Source organism: Denticeps clupeoides, chromosome 8 (genome assembly GCF_900700375.1).
Source record: "Denticeps clupeoides chromosome 8, fDenClu1.1, whole genome shotgun sequence".
NCBI lineage: Eukaryota > Metazoa > Chordata > Actinopteri > Clupeiformes > Denticipitidae > Denticeps > Denticeps clupeoides.
In genome coordinates, this window is record NC_041714.1 from 20,575,361 (window position 1) to 20,595,212 (window position 19,852).

At 47.8% G+C, this 19,852-nt stretch overlaps 3 protein-coding genes across 3 annotated transcripts in view; 2 read left to right on the forward strand and 1 right to left on the reverse strand.

Moving 5' to 3' along the window:
• Positions 1-442, reverse strand: part of LOC114795589 (SPARC-related modular calcium-binding protein 2-like) — a 22,803-nt gene extending 22,361 nt beyond the window's left edge. Inside the window, exon 1 of the mRNA XM_028989076.1 lies at positions 25-442. Within this exon, the coding sequence (XP_028844909.1) occupies positions 25-102 (78 nt within the window). The 5' untranslated portion in view covers positions 103-442. The remainder of the gene's footprint in view (positions 1-24) is intronic.
• Positions 443-5,003: 4,561 nt separating this feature from the next.
• On the forward strand, positions 5,004-10,828 carry sirt1 (sirtuin 1). The gene is made up of 9 exons (XM_028989058.1): positions 5,004-5,296; positions 6,562-6,690; positions 6,782-7,020; positions 7,106-7,258; positions 7,333-7,480; positions 8,233-8,312; positions 8,685-8,868; positions 9,469-9,849; positions 10,005-10,828. Exons 1-9 carry the CDS (start codon positions 5,008-5,010, stop codon positions 10,298-10,300), a joined length of 1,899 nt encoding a protein of 632 aa, XP_028844891.1. The 5' UTR covers positions 5,004-5,007; the 3' UTR covers positions 10,301-10,828.
• Positions 10,829-15,059: 4,231 nt separating this feature from the next.
• cacul1 (CDK2 associated cullin domain 1) lies at positions 15,060-19,116 on the forward strand. Its single transcript, XM_028989079.1, has 8 exons — positions 15,060-15,471; positions 16,272-16,398; positions 16,474-16,576; positions 16,659-16,754; positions 16,856-16,958; positions 17,062-17,151; positions 17,433-17,571; positions 17,651-19,116. Exons 1-8 carry the CDS (start codon positions 15,204-15,206, stop codon positions 17,688-17,690), a joined length of 966 nt encoding a protein of 321 aa, XP_028844912.1. The 5' UTR covers positions 15,060-15,203; the 3' UTR covers positions 17,691-19,116.
• The last annotated feature ends 736 nt before the right edge of the window (positions 19,117-19,852 follow it).

Below are 19,852 nucleotides of genomic sequence, written 5' to 3' on the forward strand. Positions count from 1 at the left end.
AGAGAAGAGAAGAGTCTTCCTCACCGTCAGCGCGGGGAACTTCTGCACTCCTCGGGCGCGCAGGACGCAGGAGAGGAACAGCAGAACCCAGACGCGCATCATGAGCTGTTCCACCCCAAAATCCAGGCGTTTCGCTCCTTCTCCACGCGTGTCCAGAACGTCTGTCTTCTCTGTAAAGTGCTGAAGACACTGCGGCGCGAACAGGATCCCCGGAAATTCCGCTGGCGGGCTGCTGGTGGCGTTATGCCGCGGAGCGCAGCACCATCATGTGCGCGCCGCTGTCTTCACCCCTTTACTTAACGGGAGCCTCGACTCGCTCACCCCCACCTTCTCCGTCTATTCCTCCTCCTCCTCCTCCTCCTCCGGAGAGCCAGATCCCTTATCGGATGCAGGTAGAGCCAGGTAAGCAGGTAGGTCAGTTTGGAGGGAATCCGTTCAGAAGACAAAGTCCCACAGTCAGTCCCCCAAAAAGTGAATAACAGAAACAGAAACCATCCCCGTGCCAATAAATGTCAGGGTTAATGTTTCACGGCCTATTTTTACATTTAGTTCATGGTGCTCTAAACAAACGTATCATTTATAACTGTACGCGTGGAAATATCATAAAGCGTTAACCTAAAGCGTGCCCATGAATAAATATGAAGCGCGCATCTGCTGTGAATTAAGCGCTGCGGCCCTTTATTACGCGCGACAGATGTGAGTTTTTCGCTCGTTTCCACGTCAGACGCGGAACGTTGCGCGGATGCCGCCCCCTGCCGGCCGCGCTGGGCTAATGCAGCCAGTTCCGTTCCCTGAATGAATTAATATTTTAATGTTTCCAACGAAACGCATCACAGTTCGAATAACAAAAAAAAAAAATTATATAATTTAAGAATTTTGTGTTTAGTTTGGATTCAATGCCAAATGACGTTTTTATTCAACTTAATAAAATCATTTGTTACTTAAAAAAAATCTAGCTGAACTGACTTAATTAGTATGGTTATCAAGTAAATCTATTGAATATTTCTTTGTGTATCCAATTAAAAAATCACAAGAAAAATCATAATATGCTATAATAAAGAAAATACATTTAATGAGAAGGTGTGTCCAAACTCTTGGCCTGTACTATATATTTTTAAAATAATAATAATTCTATACCATGGATGGTAATACCAGTTTTGCATATGGACAGATTTCTCATAAAGCTATCTTATTTCCATTATTTCTTGTTGTTGCTTTTTTTCATTCTTTCATTTGGTCTCATAGCCCTTTCTCATTTGCACAGACTTGTGGGGTGATCAGGGTACATTTCACTGTACTTGTACTTGAACAACCATGCATGCGACAAATAAAGAATCTTGAATCTTGAACCGATTTTAAAACCATATTTAAATAAGAAACAGACACACACACACTACATTCAAATACTTAATTTAGACTGTCAAACACATCCTTTCACAAGAACAGAACTTTAATAGCCTTTTTTTTTGCTGTTTGTAATGGAAACTATGCTGTAAACTGGTAACATCACAAATAAAATACACACATAAAATACCCGAAGGCTTGAAACAAGGCCATCAAAGACATCCTTATAACTTTATACTCAGTCTACAAAGCAGGCCTTAAACCCCTGCCAGGCTCTTATCAATTCTGGCCTCACCGTGAGAGGAACGGTGGTAATGGGATTCTTGGCCGGTTTTAATTCCCCTGTAGCCTTCTTTCCGTTTTTTTTTTTTTTTACATCACCAGGTCAGTAGGACGAGGTGTGTCAGGATCCGGTCCGAAAGGGGGGTTACTCAGGTCCGGATCAGGTTCAGGATCCGGACCAGAGTTTCATTGTTGTCCTGTGTAATGTTCCCTAATCGTTTTCACCTGTGTTAATTGTATAAAGCTGCCCTGTTCGTTTCTGTCCGCTGTCAGGTCTTTGAAGTTATGTTCTATGTTCACCAGTGTCTTCGTCTCGGATGTCTCCCCTGTCCTGTGATTCACCAATTAAACCCCTGTTCCGTGAAGTCAGGCGAAAGCGTCCTTCATTCTTCGTTCCTCGTCACTCCTCGTCCTCCTCTACGTTCACCCGCCGCGTCATTCCCGCATGGACGTGACAAGGTGGAGCCTGAACATGCCCCCTACCTTCACACAGGGCCACTAGCAACTGGCATATAAAGAATGGGCTATTGCAAGGGTTGTTAAAAGAAAGAAATGTAAAGACTTGATTTATTCAATTTTATTTAGATCCTGTTCAAATTTACAAATGACACCTCCAGCATATCCGAAAACAAGCAAAACAGAAGAAACTTTTTTTAGACAGAGAGACCCTCCTCCATGCAGGCAGTGTCAGGGTAACTTTTTTAGGGTTCAGACAGACACTCAAGACAGTAGTCTGGTGAAGTACGGTCCAGAATGTCCGGTTCTTCTCAGATTCTAGAGCAGGGTGGCTTGAGCTGAATGTTGTAGTTACAATATGCGTGCAGTTGCAGGACCTTTGCAGAATGCTTGACTGCACAGACACTCACTCATTTCGTGGATGCACAGACCTACTCCCAGTAGATGCCCGCATTGAGTTTAAATCCTTCATGCTTGCTTATAGGGCAGTAAATGGAAGTGCACCCTCTTACATCAACACACTATTAGTTAGCCACACTCTCAGATCTGCAAACGAAATTAGACAAAAAAATCCCTCTTCATGGGGTCTCTGATCCCAATCTATTCTCCTTTGTTGTCCCTGGCTGGTGGAACGACTTGCCCGGCTCCATTCGACTAGCCGAGACCACCACCACCTTTAAGAAACATTTGAAAACACACAAAATTTCATCTAGCCCCCAACAATTCCCTAGCATGTTCTGTTCCTGACAAGTTAAGACTTATCAGGGCTCTTAGTTTTATAACTCACAATCTATGGAAACCGTATGAGAATTGCTGCTGTCTTCCGCTTGTAAGTCACTTTGGATACAGTAAATTAAAGTAAAAGTACAATACACTACCTTTGTCCTTTGCGGAAGTTTTATGTATGCTATGTAACATTTATTTCAGGATGATTGGGAGTCAATTTGGTGTTTGATTAAACAAGAGCAATTAAATCAGTTTTATTCATGTTACCAGCTTTAAAATGCAATTTGCACTTAAATATCCATAAACTGATCAGTGATCAGTGCTGGACTGTGTTCCTGCTGAACCGACACTGGTTTTCCCCAAATTTCACACTGATAGACAAAATCTTGTGCCAAGATTTTGGCCAGTGGAATAAAACTTGATCATGCAGCTGTCCTGAAATGCATTATCAGTTAAAAATGTTGAAGGAATATTTGACAAATGCAACTTATTACACTTATGTACCATCATGCTGTGCTGTAAGTACCCAGGCTCAAGAAAACCAAATGGCCAGCAAAGAGAAACCAGGGCTTACATTGGTCCTGAGGATATGTGGATACAAGATAATTACTTTTCTTATTACATATAACAGGACAATGAAATTATGAATGGCTTCTATCATGTGAATAATTTCAGCATGATAAAAGTCTGTCATCAAGTTCGTTGAGAACGATGCAAGAACGACGCAAGAACGATGAAACAGCGTACAGAGGAGGTGCAACAACTGACGGACTGGTGTAAGGTCAACAACGTGGTTCTGAATGTGGACAAAACGAAAGAGATTATCGTTGACTTCAGAAGAGAACAGAGGGACCACTCTCCCCTGAACATCGACGGATCTTGTGTGGAGATTGTCAAGTACACAAAGTTCCTCTGTGTTCATCTAGAGGAGAACCTCTTCTGGACACTCAACTCCAGCTCAACAGCCAAGAAAGCCCAGCAGTGTCTCTACTTCCTGCGGAGGTTGAGGGAAGCCCATCCTCACCACCTTCTATAGAGGGACCGTTGAGAGCATTCTGACCAGCTGCATCACTGTCATCACTGTACAGGGTGGTAGGAGCCTAGTGGGTAACACACTCGCCTATGAACCTCACTTACTACCACTGTGTCCCTGAGCAAGACACTTAACCCTGAGGGTCTCCAGGGGGGGGACTGTCCCTGTAACTACTGATTGTACGTCGCTCTGGATAAAAAGTAAGTAAAGTGAAGTGATTGTCACATGTGATACACAGCAGAACAGCACACGGTGCACACAGTGAAATTTGTCCTCTGCATTTAACCCATCACCCTGAGTGAGCAGTGGGCAGCCATGGCAGGCGCCCGGGGAGCAGTGTGTGGGGACGGTGCTTTGCTCAGTGGCACCTCAGTGGTACCTTGACGGATCGGGATTCGAACCGGCAACCTTCTGATTACGAGGCCGCTTCCTTAACCGCTAGGCCACCACTGCCCCGGGCGTCTGATAAATGCTGTAAATGTAAATGTAAGACCCTACAGCGGATCAGGTCTTGGAGAGACAGAGAGACTCAATGGAGTCTCTCTTCCCTCCATAATGGACACTTACCACACACACTGCATGCGGAAAGCCACCAGCATCATGGTGGACTCCTCACACCCCTCACATGCACTCTTCACCCTCCTACCACCCGGAAAAAGGTACCAAAGCATTCGGACCCTCACTGTCAGACTGTGCAACAACTTCACACACGCACTATCTCATATGTTCACAATATATCTCTATTACGTTTCTATTATAGCAGTGCTTGCACACTACGACAACGACATTTGCACATTTGTTACTCTGCACCTTCATAACTCATTTCACCGTTTTTTTTTTAGAGCAATCGGTCTAAAAACTTCTTTGTTGCACTTTATGTCGACGTTTGTCGACGTCGCACATGTGCACCTTTCTTATAATTTTACATGCAGCGCCTGGTTCTTGTCTCACTACATACTGTCTCACATGCATGTAGCTGAAATGACAATAAAAGCTCAACTTGAGCTTTAGAAAAACCCCGTTCAGCAGATCGGTGTTTTTTTTTTGTCCCGGGTTCGCGTACATCATGTACCGCACAGTCCGCGCCATTTAAATGCCCCGCTGCAGTGCGCGGAGGGATCCGCACGGGGGCGCCGCGCCAGCACAGCGGCGCTGCACGGCGGAAGATGGCGGACGCGGAGGACGTTCGCGCCGGGGCCCGAGCGGCGGCGGACGGCCCGGCGCCCAAGAGGCCCAAGACGGACTCCGACGCGGACCCCGACAAGCGGCGCAGGCTGCGCGGCGGCGGCGGCGGCGACACGGGAGGGAGCCGGGCGGAGGAGTCCGACGCGGAGGCTGAGCCGGCGATGGCGGTGGGGGAGGCCACAGCGACGCTAGGCGGAGACAATGGGCTGCCGCTGTCGGCGCCCGGCGAAAATACCCTCCGCGCCGCCGGGAACGGCCTGGATCTCGCAGGTATCAGATACCGGAACTTATTGGGTTTTTTGGGGGGGGGGCGTTAGCCGGTTAGCGCTCTTCCCCGGACCGGCGGACCGCAGAGCCGGGCTCCAGCGCTCCGCCGGTCCGCTCTCCGGGCCAGCGGCTAGCCCAGCCCGCCGGAGCGGCTCCTACCCGGCATGACGGGGTTCTGCGTCAATTGCGCGCAAGTTCCGCCGGTGAAGGGAAAAGTTCGGAAAGTTAGACGTCTGATATAAAAACATTTAAAAAGTCCAAAATAAAAGTAACATTTCTTTTGTCGTTTTTAAACCTTCTTTAATCTCACGGAGCGCAGTTCGGAAAGTTAGACATGTGATATTAAAAAAAAAAAAGTCCAACAAGCCACGTTTTGTTTTCGTGTCATTCTTGATGTTGTGCGGACCGTAAGGAGACCAGCTTGTGTTCTCAGGTACGCGGTGACGTCACGCGAGGACGCCGCCCTGCCCCGCCCACTTAGCGTCCCGTGCATTCCTACGGGAAAGTGACCCTGTTTGAGCCCCTAAGCCCTCGGCCACGCCCACTCCGGTCACCTCTGAAAGTAATGGCACACCTCACACAATAGAGTCGTCATTTTTGTCATATAGCTTGCGGGTGTGCGGGCTTCGGTACGACCTGCATTAATGGCTGAAAAATGGGACTATAATAAAAAATATATATATATTACAATTGACATTTTTATTTATTTATTTTCAGCATTGTGCATGATCCGTAAGTTGGGCCGAGGCAAGACACGTGTCAAAGCGTCTTCTTCGGCGTCTTCTAAGAGTCAACAAATTCATTATGTAACGTGCGGCTTCAAAAAAAAAGAAAAGAAAAAAAAACGACACTTTTTTTTGACTAGATTAATAATTGTGTTCCACATTTTTGGGGGGGAATTGCATGTGACTCGTAGATCCAAGCCATATCTTGAACCATGCGGGTAAAAAAGCCCCACGACCTGACAAGTCGTTTTGGTCTCATAAACTTTTTTATTTATTTTTATTCCCCGCACTTTTCCAAATGTGGTCTCGGTTTGTGGGTGACCCCCCATATTGCGCACAGAGGCCAGGCCTGCGGCCTTCCGTTTTTTCCCGACACCCGTTGGTGGCACAGACACGTCCGATACGCTCCAACGGCTGACCCGCTGGGGGCCAGAAACCTGTTGCGGCGCAAGAAGGGATATACTGACATGCTGATGGCGCGTAGAGGCCAATCCACAGTGCGCGGGGCTGTAATGAGATGCTTCTGGTTTAATTGATTTGCAGACTGCATCGATGCTGAAAACGATGTCCACCCCAATGGCTTCGCGTCACCAGACTTGGCAAATGACGACGACGGCGACGACCGGTCCTCGCACGCAAGCTCCAGTGACTGGACACCTCAGCCTCGGATTGGTACGAGTTTTTTTTTTTTTTTGTAGAAATGAAATTGCTGGAAATGTAGCGGGTTTGGCTGGTTTGATCAAGTTTTGTTTGATCGGAACAGGTTCGTACAGTTTTATCCAGCAGCACATCATGATGGAGACCGACCCGCGGACGATCTTGCGAGAATTGCTGCCAGAAGCTGTACTCCCACCGGACCTGGATGATATGACGCTTTGGCAAATCATCATCAACATCTCGGAGCCGCCGAAACGGAAGAAGCGCAAAGACGTCAATACGCTCGACGACGTCGTCAGGCTGCTTCACGAAAGCAAGAAGATTCTCGTGCTGACCGGTGCCGGGGTGCGTGGGGGCCCGTTTTTAATGCCGCGTTGCAGCGTTAACGTTGCCATTCTCATCGTTTCCTTTCTCTTGGTTCTCCTCTCAGGTGTCCGTTTCTTGCGGCATCCCCGACTTCCGCTCCAGAGACGGCATCTACGCCAGACTTGCAATAGATTTTCCGGATCTTCCAGACCCCCAAGCGATGTTTGACATCGAGTACTTCAGACGGGACCCGCGGCCCTTCTTCAAATTCGCCAAGGTTTGTTGCGACCCCCCCGCCCCCGAGGCGCCGCTCTGCCGCCGGCGTGACGGCCTGCCGTCCATCCTTTGCAGGAAATCTACCCGGGACAGTTCCAGCCCTCGCCCTGCCACAAGTTCATCGCCATGCTGGACAAACAGGGCAAGCTGCTGCGGAACTACACGCAGAACATCGACACCCTGGAGCAGGTCGCCGGCGTTCAGAGGATAATTCAGTGTCACGGTGCGTTGTTTTTCATTTTTGCTTTCGTTTAGGCCTGAAACATTGATGCGAATGATTCAATGACCAAAAATATTCGAGGAAAATTCCCTGCCTCCAGGCTTCATTTAAAATGTCACCAAAGTCCATCTATTATCGTATCGCTCCCGCTGAGCTGCGCCACTCCGGTATCATTGTTCTACACGGACTGTTTTAACTGACGCGCATTTGAAAGAAATAAATCGGAGGCGCGATTTATTGGCAGAAAATGATTTACGGAGGCGCGATTTATTGGCGCGTAAAAGGCATACAAATATTACTTTTGGGCCAGTTTATAGCGTTGTACATCACAGCGGCGCAGGCTTGCACATGCATTGCACACACATGCACTAAGACAAATTCTCTCTCTCTCTCTCTCTTTCTATCTGTCTATTTTGCACATAACATTGCACAAAGACAATCATTCTACCTATTAAATGGGCTCAGTTCTGGAGCCAGTAACCCTAAGGTTTTAAGCTTTGATCTAATAAAAGTATTGAGTTTGAGTAAAAAAAAGTTTTTTTGGTGAGGAATAATTGCTTGCTCATTTTAAGAAGACTTTCATGTTGCATAACACACTATCGTCAGAGTTGTTTAAAAACGCAAAAGTTGGAGTTGTCCGATTAATCGATTAATCGGTGGGGGGGAAAAATAGACAGAATACTCTATTCCAAAAATATTCGATAGTCGCAGCCCTACTTTCTCTGCTGCTCAGACGCGTCTGTATTTTGTTGCAGGGTCCTTTGCCACGGCGTCCTGTCTCATTTGCAAGCAGAAGGCCGGCTGCGATGCCATAAAGGAAGACGTGTTTAACCAGGTGAGGTCCTAACGCCTTGCGAACGCCTTTCCACGGTAATGTAGGAAGGAAGCGCTTTCAGCGTTTCATCGCCACGCGTGGATTCAAGTGAACTGTCCTGCGAGCCCCTGCAGACTGAACGTTGTTGAACTTTGACCTCTGTTCGTTGGGACTCATTAATATGCAGCCGAGCTTTAGCGCGACGCTGCGAGGACGGAGAAAAATGTCAGACGCTGTAGGTCTGCCAGGTGTGTTTTGACCGCGTATGAATCTTAACGCGGTAACCACAGACCTACTTTTCATTTGGACTGCAATGAGGAACATAATGCCATCGACCACGCCTACTTTTTTTTTTTTTTTTTTTAATCTATGTATAAATGTTTTGCGTTACAGGTGGTTCCCCGTTGTCCGAAATGTACCGATATCCCTCTGGCCATCATGAAGCCAGACATCGTTTTCTTTGGGGAGAACCTTCCAGAGCAGTTCCACCGGGCTATGAAGCAGGACAAAGACGACGTGGATCTCCTCATCGTCATTGGGTCCTCCCTAAAAGTGCGGCCGGTGGCACTTATACCAAGTATGTTTTCCCCCGCAGCGCGTTTCTGTAGAATTGAGCGCTTCTACCGCCGTCGTGCCAAATAAGGGGGGAGGGCAGCAATTCTTTTTCTTTTCTGCCGTGTGCCAGAGCAGGAAAAAAAAGTGAAGTGATTGTACACAGCACACGGTTCACACAGTGGAATTTGTCCTCTGCATTTAACCCATCACCCCGAGTGAGCGCCCGGGGAGCAGTGTGTGGGGACGGTGCACCTCAGTGGCACCTTGGCGGATCAGGATTCGAACCGGCAACCTTCTGATTACGGGGGCCGCTTCCTTAACCACTGAAGTGGGATAAAATATATGTAGAAATGTGGCACTTTGGAAAGTTATCCAATTTAGTAGTTACAGGTACAGTCCCCCCCCCCTCCCTCAGTCGCTTTGGATAAAAGCGTCTGCCAGGTAAAGTTAAGTAAAGTGTCTTGCTCAGGGACTCGGTTGGGAGTAAGCTGGGTTTGAACCTGGGACCACCAGTGAAATAAGATTTTAATGCGTTTTTATGCCACATTTTATCATTTTTTTTGCATTTCTCTGCAATAGCAGGATTTATTTAAGGAATGAAATTCTTTACTCTGCGACGCAGGTTCCATCCCACACGAAGTGCCTCAGGTCCTGATCAACCGGGAGCAGCTGCCTCACCTCAACTTTGACGTGGAGCTCCTGGGCGACTGTGACGTCATCGTCAACGAGCTGTGCCACCGGCTGGGCGGCGACTTCCAGCAGCTGTGCTACAATTCCTCCAGGCTCAGCGAAATCACGGAGAAACCCGCTCGGCCGGCTCCCGCGCACGCGGGCGAGGAGCAGGCGGGGGAGGCCACGCGCGGCTCCGCGGACGAGAGGGGACCCCGGACGGCCGAGCCGGCGGCGGCGGCGAGAGAAGAGGCGCCGGCGCTGCAGGATGGGCTGCGCAGGCGATGCTGGCTGAACCGACGCTGCCGAAGCCCGATCAGCAAACGCCTCGATAGTAAGATTTACAGATTCACGCCACTAATCTGTCTCTTGCTGCTCTTTACAAATACGTTGTTTTAATATTGATCATCACCACGGCTTACTGTGGCGTTTACAGCATTTATTTTAATATTAATGTTAATATTTATATAAACTTCATTTACTCTACAGGCTCCCAATACTTGTTCCAAGCACCAAATCACTACATCTTCCATGGAGCCGAAGTGTACTCGAACTCCGAAGACGAGACGTCCAGCTCGTGTGACAGCGAGGACTCGTGTAGCAGTGCCGAGGGGCTGGAAGAGGAGGGTGGTAATGAATGGCTGCGTCCACCGGCGGAGGAGGACGAGGACGACAGCCCTAGAGACACACTGCCAGAAAACCAAGCCAGCGAGGGCCCCGCCGCGCCCAGCTCTCTGACAAACTGTACGGAAGCAGCCAATCACACAGACGCCACAGACCTTTAAAGGCGACGATAAGAGATGGCCGCGGTGTCGTCGAGCACTGTCTTTACCGTCAGGTTCATATTTTCGTACCCTCCTGCCATCCTCTCCATCCTCCTGTCCGTGTTAAAGGGGAACGTGTGACGCTTGCTGGTGTGACCTTCAGAGCATTTTCAGGTCCTCCGCAGCGGTCTGAAGAGCGGCGGTCCGCCGGCTTTTTAGAACGCAGTTCGCCACCGAGGTGGCGGCTGGAATCTGTCTCAGCCCCTGAAAAACTGCCGTTTCGGGGTGAGAGCGCTGGAGTTTATGCAAAAGAAGAGGGCATACGCAGTGGTAATTTATAAGAGACATTAGTACGTATTGATATATATATTATATATATCTGTTAGCGCACACCTAGTACACTTTTTTTTTTTTTTTTTTTTTTGGGCCCAGACAACAGTGCACTTAACAGCCGGTTTTACAGAACATATTTTTGCTTGCACAGATGCCTGGATTTGCTAAATTATGGTTTATGATCAACAGGGGGACAAAAAAAAAAAAAAAAAAACATGCCCTCCCTCCCCTCCGGCAACTAGAACTGTACAGATAATGTACTTGGGGATGTATTGTGACGTTTCATAGTTTTCTTGAAATGTTTTTTGCATCTGAGCTTTTTTTTTTTTTTTTTTTTTTTTTTTTTTTTTTAAGCGACACCAAATCAAGGTGTTGTAAAATGTTCGAGTTATGTGACCGTAGCTCAAGTTAAGATGTACGAACTCCTGGCACATCAGATCTCTCCATAATAACGCCCTCCCCCCCGTTGCATTCTCAAAAGTGTCTGTCTGGGCGGGGCACGTTGGTTTCATACTTGTCGGTAGATTTGGATATGGGATGAATAAAGGGAACGTGTGTGCAGACCAAAGATTTTCTTTCACCACCATTGAGTCGTTTTTAGAATTTTCCCAAGTGTGTCGTCGTTGGAAGTCTCACCACTTTAGTGCAGCGTTCTAAGGCAGGATGGTGGCTTTATTTTTTTCCTCTTCTTTCTGGTTCTTCAAATACGTGGCAGCTACTTTTTATAGTTACTTTTATCTATTCTGTAACTATTTTTGTGCTGTTCAGAAACAAGAAGATGGCAAAATAAAAAAAAATATTTCTTGATTTCAAATGGAAATGTACATGACCATAAGAAGCCTTATACCCACATTTAACAAGCGGTTTTGGGCAAAGACTACTTCAATCTTTCTGCAAAAGTTTTTCTGTGCACTCTCAAAAACCGCCGCGCTGAATCGGACTATATCGTCTGCTGCCCAGTAGAATTAGCGTATTTCCACCGAGCATGTTTTGTATTAACAGGAAAAATGTCTTTCCTACAGAGTTGAGTTAAAAAAAAAAATTAATCCATTCCCACCAAGGTTTCTTAAGCATGCGTCTGCAATATGAAAGCACAACATTGTAAATGCAAACCCATTCAGATTTTGTAAGAGCTTTATTAGTCTTTTAAAATTAGTTGAATATATATCATATATATAATTTTTTTTTTACGTTTACGCAGCAAATGACACAGTTGTACATGATAAAAGCAGAAAACCATGCAGGGAAACCCATTCAATTAGGCAAGATGACCCCCCCCCTTACTTACATACTGTCTTACTTTTTTACTCGTTCAAACCAGCAAGCCATATAATTTATTTTGACCTTGGAGGAAATGTGTGTTGCACTCCATTCTTTGCTTTGTACTTTTTATGTATCTGACCAGAAACTGTTTAAGATAAGGAGATTTTAATGGTTTTCCTGTTAATCATATTGCTATTCCTTCCGACGTTCATGTACTGTGAGTTTATAGGACAGGGTTGGTCTGGCCTGCAAACTTTGTTTTTGGTGGGCCCTTTATCTGCTAACTTTCTAGGTTTCTTTCATCAGAGCCGAATGTCCTCATTAAAGCTTTGTGCTGTCTTTGCCTACTGCCTGAAATAGGGACAATGTTAATTATTATAAGTTCCTTTTTTTTTGTAAAAAATAAATAAAACGATATTGATGTACTTTCATGGCTTTTTTTTATTATTTAAGCTCTCATCAGACTTCTACAAGCGGTTGTTTACAACAACATTTATTTCTTATATACATTTACATTCAGGGCAGTGGTGGACTAGTGGTTAAGGAAGCGGCCCCGTAATCAGAAGTTTGCTGGTTCGAATCCCGATCTGCCACGGTATCACTGAGGTGCCACTGAGCAAAGCACCGTCCCCACACACTGCTCCCAGGGCGCCTGTCATGGCTGCCCACTGCTCACTCAGGGTGATGGGTTAAATGCAGAGGACAAATTTCACTGTGTGCACTGTGTGCTGTGCTGCTGTTTATCACGTGTGACAATCACTTCACTTTCAAATTTACAGCATTTATCAGACGCCCTTATACAGAGCGACTTGCAATCAGTAGTTACAGGGACAGTCCCCCCCCCTGGAGACACACAGGGTTAAGCATTTTGTCAGGGACACAATGGTAGTAAGTGGGATTTGAACCTGGGTCTTCTGGTTCATAGGTGTGTGTTACCCACTAGGCTACTACCAGCCATATAGCCCATAATCACATACAGTATGTCTCAATAAGCTAAACAAAGTATACTTCCACTTCACATGAAACTTGGAAGAACATCTGGCAAATATATATGTTTAATTGCCTAAATTAATGTCTAATATTGCATGCTTTATGAACAGATAAACTAAACAGGTACCTGTAGACCTCCATCTATTGTGTATATTTCAGAGCTTTTGCGCCCTCTGACCTTTCAAGTTAAACGGTGAACTGGCTGCAGTGGCTGCACCCAACACGCCTACAGGTGTCCAGTGGATACTGTAGCTCCCGTGGCGTGTGATGAGCTATGCCGAGGAGGTGAGGTGAGATTCGACTTAGCGGGTAAGGAAATGGGCCTGTTGTTGGAAGGTTTACATTTAGCATTTAAGGCATTTGGCAGACGCCCTTATCCAGAGTGACTTAAAACATGCTTCCATGTTATTATCGATGAAGTGATCAATTCTGGATCACTAGGACCCCCAACTATGAATACAATCTTTTTATTCACTCTGTTGTAGATTCTATACAGAAGTCAGACAATAAGAAGGTTACAAGTTCATCTAAATATTCTCTAAAGAGGAAGGTCTTGAGCTGCCGTGTGAAGGTGCTCAGTGACTGAGCTGGAAGTTCATTCCACCACCGAGGGGCCAAGACGGAGAAGAGTCTAGATGAGCGTCTTCCTTTTACCTTCAGAGATGGAGGGACCAGGCGAGCAGTACTGGAGGCTCGGAGTAGACGAGGTGCAGTGCGAGGTGTAATAAGGGCTGTGAGGTAGGATGGTGCTACTCCATGTTTGGCTTTGTAGTCCAGCATCAGTGTTTTGAACCTGATGCGTGCAGCTACTGGGAGCCAGTGGAGGGAACGTAGCAGAGGGGCGGTGTGGGAGAAGTTGGGAAGGTTGAAGATCAGTCGTGCTGCTGCATTTTGTATGAGTTGAAGAGGTCGGATGGTACATAGAGGTAGACCAGCTAGAAGGAAGTTACAGTAGTCCAGTCGTGAGATTACTAAGGACTGAACCAGTATCTGGGTGGCCTGTGTTGACAGATAAGGATTATGAATATTAGTTTATTTTTTGGTGGATTGAGTTTGAGGTGATTGGCTGCCCTCCAAGATGAGATGTCAGTTAGACCTGCAAAGATTTTGGAAGCAACATGTAGATCTGAGGGAAGAAAAGAGCAGATGAGTTGTGTGTCATCGGCATAGCAGTGGTAGGATAATGAATGTGAGGAAATTACCTCACCAAGTGATCTCATGTCTGGAAGGTTACTGGTTCGAATCTCGAACTACCAAGGGGCCACTAAGGATCCAATAGGGAGAGTACCGTCCCCACACTCTGTACCCCATTAAAAATGTAAATGTAACAGCTTCTTTATGTACCTTTGTACAAATGCACATTCTATTATTCCCCTTTGGGATCTATGAAGTACTGTACAGTCCTTCGCTGCTCACTAAGGGCGATGGGTTAAGAGCAGAGGACAACGTTTTGTGCGACAGTCACTTCACTTTCACTTCAGGGGCAGTGGTGGCCTAGCGCTTAAGGAAGCATCCCCGTAATCAGAAGGTTACCGGTTCGAATCCCGATCTGCCAAGGTGCCACTGAGGTGGCACTGAGCAAAGCACCGTCCCCACACACTGCTCCCCGGGCGCCTGTCATGGCTGCCCACTGCTCACTCAGGGTGATGGGTTAAATACAGAGGACAAATTTCACTGTGTGCACCGTGTGCTGTGCTGCTGTGTATCACATGTGACAATCACTACACTTTACTTTACACAACTGCAGTTCGATGAATGATTCCAAACTGTCAGACAGTTTGAGGTTGCTAATTTAAAAAAAGATGGAACTGTTAACTCTCATAAGCACCTATACGCTGATGATACGCTGGTCCTTCTCTAGATGAGATAATAAACAACAGGATAGCTTTTCGACAGTTCATTCTAGTCTGCTTTTGCCAGAGACTGGAATAAAGGGGCAAAAAAATGTAACACTTTTTTCCAAATATCTTCTCAAAGACGCTTAACAACAGCTGCAAATGTTTTAAATTCTCTGTAATTGTTCTGTTACTGTACTTTCTCTCGTCCTTGTCTTATTCTAGCATTTATTCAATGGCTCTAGATCAAATATGTATTTTTAATAAGAGTAAAACGATAATGGTGAGTGCATGCGGGGACTACAATTCCCAGCATGCAGCGGCCGGCTCAGAAAACGGAAATGTTTGCCGCAAACTGTCGCAAAGTCGGACGTCTCGGAGGAGCGAGGCGAGATGCGGAGCCGCTAACAGTTTCGCCCTCCAAACTCCGTGGACCAAAAGTCTGCCGGTACGCGGCTCGATGAATCCGCGTCGCCGCCCGCGTCGCGAGTGAAGCCCGCAGGATGGAGGAGATGGAAGAGGACCGCGTCGACGACCACAACCACAACTACCGCGACGGCGGCGGCGGCACTGCGTGCGCCTTCGCGCGGACGCGGCTGTCAAACGGAGCGCCGCTTCCCGTCTCCCCCGCGGGGTCGTGCGGCCCGGACCCGAGGAGCATGGACTCCGACTCCAGCAGCGTCAGCAGCGAGGCGAGCGACGCGGAGAGCCCCGGAGCCTCGGCCGCCGCCGCCGCCGGGAAACTCACGCTCAACTCGGCCGCGAAGTTCTGTAAGTGCGACTCGGGCGACGCCGAACGACAACAACAGCGACATTTATCGCTTATAGAGCCCAAAATCACATACAGTACGTCTCAATGGGCTTTGACACTTTTCTGCACACACAAAAAAAACTAGGAGAGAGAAAAAAAGAAAGGAATAAACGTTGGGATGGAGAGACGCAGAGAGGGACCCCCTTCCAGGGTAGAGAGAGCCAGCAAGTGGTGTCAGTGCAGGGTTGGTGATGGTTTGTCCAGTAAGAGAACAAGTCCTACAGTTGTAGAGGTGGAGATGTAGAAGTGTAGTATAGAGCATCTGTCCCTGTCTGGAGGTACTGGACCGTGCAGAGTAGGTTCTAGTCCAGTGTCGTGGTGTACATTATGTGTCCATTATGATGCTACTGGTCCATTTGAAGACCCCTGAAGGTGTAGTTACGGTGGTGGTGGCTGTGGTGACCCTCCTCGTTTAGCAGGTGTCAGGAACCAGGATTTCTCTGCTGGTCTCTACACTGGAGTCTGCCGGTGGTCCGTGTGCTTGATTCCGTGTCTCGGCGAGAACCAACAGAAGCAGCGGCAGACGGTGGCATCGTACGGCCGATACTGAAATGTGGTAAAAGCGGTATATTGGTGCTACAGGGGCCCGGTACTCTAACTAGGACAGCCTAACTAGGGTGAATTTAACACTGTCTGTGTGATAAAGGGGACTTAATAATTGACACCGTGTCTGGGACTTTAATAGAAGGCCGGAGAAAACAGGCGCGTTAAAACTGAAAGTCGGGTGCTTTGGGCCCTGACCCCCCCTCTCTGTGCGCAGTGATGAATTCCATGACCGCGGAGGATTACAAGAAGGTCTACTGGCCGAAGCTGGAGAAGGCCGTTCAGCACCTGCTGACCCAGGGCCCCACGGACCACGTTTCCATCTCGTACGAGCAGATATACAGGTAGGACGCGCGGGCGGCGCCCGGGGCGCCCCCGAGACGCCGCCCCCACTAACGCCGGGCCCGCTTGTTCCCCAGCCACGTGTACAAGTGCGTGTGCCAGCAGCACTCGGAGCTCCTGTACCACGACCTGATATGGAAGATCACCTGCCACCTCCAGCAGGTCTCTGCTCACTTGCTGGTAAGGGACGTTTGTGATTTAAAATGGACGCCACGGCCGTTACCGTGACAGCCGGCCGTCGCGGCCTTTACTTTTTCCCCAGGGCAGCCCACCGGAGGCCTTCATCGAGAACTTCAACCTGGCCTTCACGCAGTACACCGCGGCCCTGCAGTGCATCGTCCCGGTCTTCATCTACATGGTGAGACGCCAGCACCCCCCACACACACACACACACACACACACACACACACACACCCCGCCGCCGGCACGTTTAAAGTTCCTCTTCACCGCGGCCCCCAGAACAAGTTCTACATCGAAAGGAAGCTGAACCAGGACCTGAGAGAGATCCTCATGAAGCTGTTCTCGGACCACGTGGCAGAGAGACACGTGCGGACGTTACTACGTGAGTCGCCGCGGATCCGAGCTCGTCCGGGCGGCTCGCTGAGTTTTTTTTATTGCCATTTTTATTAGAATTATTATTATTATTTTTATTATTTTTTTTCAAGCTCTCCTGAAAACGGCTCATTGCTCGCCTTTTCAAGTTAAGCCTTCGACGATGGCGAGCGTGGTGAAGGGCCTGTACAGTTTACGGCCAGGTGAGGGGCACTTCCTTTATCACAACGTGGCGATGTGTGTGTGTGTGTTTACGTTACTCGACGTGACATCGTTCACTTCGCAAAGCCAGAAAACTGAGACGCGGAGTCATGGATTTATATGTTAATTAACTGTTTATTAAGCTGGTTTCAGTCTGGCGATATACAAAAATAATCATGGAAAGTGTATCGTGACCAATCGCCCAGCCCTTGAGTCGTATGGTAAAGGCTGTTTTGGTTACTTTATTATCCGTGACCCTTGACCTCTGGATGTGTCGCTGCAGATTGGGCGACCCTCGCCCCGGCCATTTTCTCCAGGTTCATCCCTCAAATCCACCCCCCTGCCGTGGAGTCCCGGCTCCCGGATTACGCGGCGCAAGACCAGAAGCTGCAGATGGAGCTGACCCGCAACGGCTTCCCCAGGTCCGTACGAGCCCAGCGCCGCGCCGCGCCGGCCGGGTGACGGGCTGCCGTGTGGTGTAACCGCGCTGTTCCTTCGCAGGGGCGATCAGTCGCGGAAGAGGGCGAGCGAAGAGTGCTGAGGAGAAGGGCCCGGCGGAGCCGCCGCATGCTAACCGACTAACGCTTCGCCTGCGCCGCAGCTTTGACCGCTCCCTTTGGTCTGAAGGCTGCGCGTCAAACGTACATTTACTCTTCATCACGCCGCCGCATAAACCCTGCGGGCGTGGGAACGTGCCTTTTCATCTTCGGTCTTCCCGAGCCCGGTCACAAGCCGCAGATTTGTTGCCCGCGTCACCGTAAGACGCGTCACCGGAGGGTCTTTTCTCTTCTCTAAGAAACTGTGCACTGATCAGCCACAACATTAATACCGAGCAGGGCTCCAACGTTCATTATTTTGTCTAAATGCAACTCATAGTGAACGTCGGGGCGGAGGAGAAAATGGGCCAGAGGACCAAAATTGCGGACGACTGGTCCAGAAGGTTCCCCAGTGGACTCCCTGAACCAAAACGCTTGGTTCTTCTCGTGATCGAAAGGATTTCAGAAGGCGCCGCGGGGACGGATGACCTGGCCTGACGAACAAGACAACGAGTTCTAGGTGTCGACTTGACTTCTAGGTTCTCCGGATCTGCGTCTGGCCCGTGCTGAAAAGATGGCGTCTTGATGGGCCCGAGCCGGGGTGGTTTGTGTTGTGGCTGACCACAACGCAGCTTCTGCTGTTAAAGAGACCTCAGAGTATCAAAATAATAATTTAACTTTCAATTTTAATGTGTCAGTTTATCACAGGTTTTAGTGGCCTCTGCTTATCAGACGATACTGATATGACGTTTTATGGCACTTCCCAATTAATTATAATATAAAAAAACGACATTTTCAAAATAATAATTGATCACATTGCTGTGAGCCAGCAGGGTGGGACTAGGCTTAGAATCTGAGATCTTTTTGGGGCGTTTCGTGATAATAAGTGGGTCAAGCTCGTTTTAACGTGCGGCGGGGGGGGATCGATTAGCAAAGGAACTGACTTTCTGATTGTCTTAATTTGTGATCAAACATCACAAGGTCTGAAATTGTTGACTTACCTCGATTTGAAGGCCCGACCTGCATTAAAAATGAAAAGGCTTCTGTGTTTTTTTTTATTTCTTTTTTTGGAAGAGTTTTAGGAGACACCAGTTGGGTGGACGCTTTTATCACCTTTAAGAAAATGTGGTTTAGTTTAAAATTGTTCATTGCAGAAGTGATGATGTGGACAGTGGGAATCCCACCGGCCCAAATTCTCAACACTATCTCCAAAGTTTTGTCCGTTGATATCTAATAAGTTCGTTTTTGTTTTTGGCTCGAGTTTCTTCACAGTTTTGGTCTCCCGGTTTGAAGTACTTGCCCTGGTTCTTACTCTGTTTTAAGTGTAATCCAGTGCCAAATCACAGAGCATTCTAAAGAAAAGAAAAATGGTCTTACCAATGGTTTCTCAAACAGTTTTTGTTGTTTCAAATAAACAAATGTCAAATTTCACGTCGTTTTGTTGCGTTAATTCAAGCTCTCGCGATATGATCGATACGAGTGAAGTGAAGACTGCACGACACATTCTATCAGTTCTGCCACTGTTTATTCATCACACTGAGGAGTATGGGGCAACACCCACCAAGAGTCCCAGTTCATGGAGGAAACTGGAGAACCCGCAGGAGACCAACATGGGGAGAGCGTACGAGCTCCACCCACACGAGATCCGAGGCGTGATCTGAACTCTTGGGTGTGTTCATCACTACGGCGCCACTGTGCACCCACATGCGTTATCATTCATAGAAAAGAAAAAGGCTGCTGCGCATAGATGCACATGCGAATCTGCATGTGCACACGTTTACTAGAAAACACAACGAAAGCAAGTGCAGAACTGGACCATGCTGTCAAACCATCAGAATTGATGATATTCTGATAAACATGGTGGTAGTAGCCTAGTGGGTAAGACACTCGCCTGTGAACCAGAAGAGCCGGGTTCGAATCCCACTTAATACCATTGTGTCCCTGAGCAAGACACTTAACCCTAAGTTGCTCCAGGGGGACTGTCCCTGTAACTACTGATTGTAAGTCGCTCTGGATAAGGGCGTCTGATAAATGCTGTAAATGTAAATGTAAACATTAACACTAGCGCACACCGTGTGACATTATTGTGACACCGAATCAAGTCAGCTTTATTTCAATGGCACTTAAACGGCAGTTCCACTGCACCAAAGTGCTGTACTTGTACAAA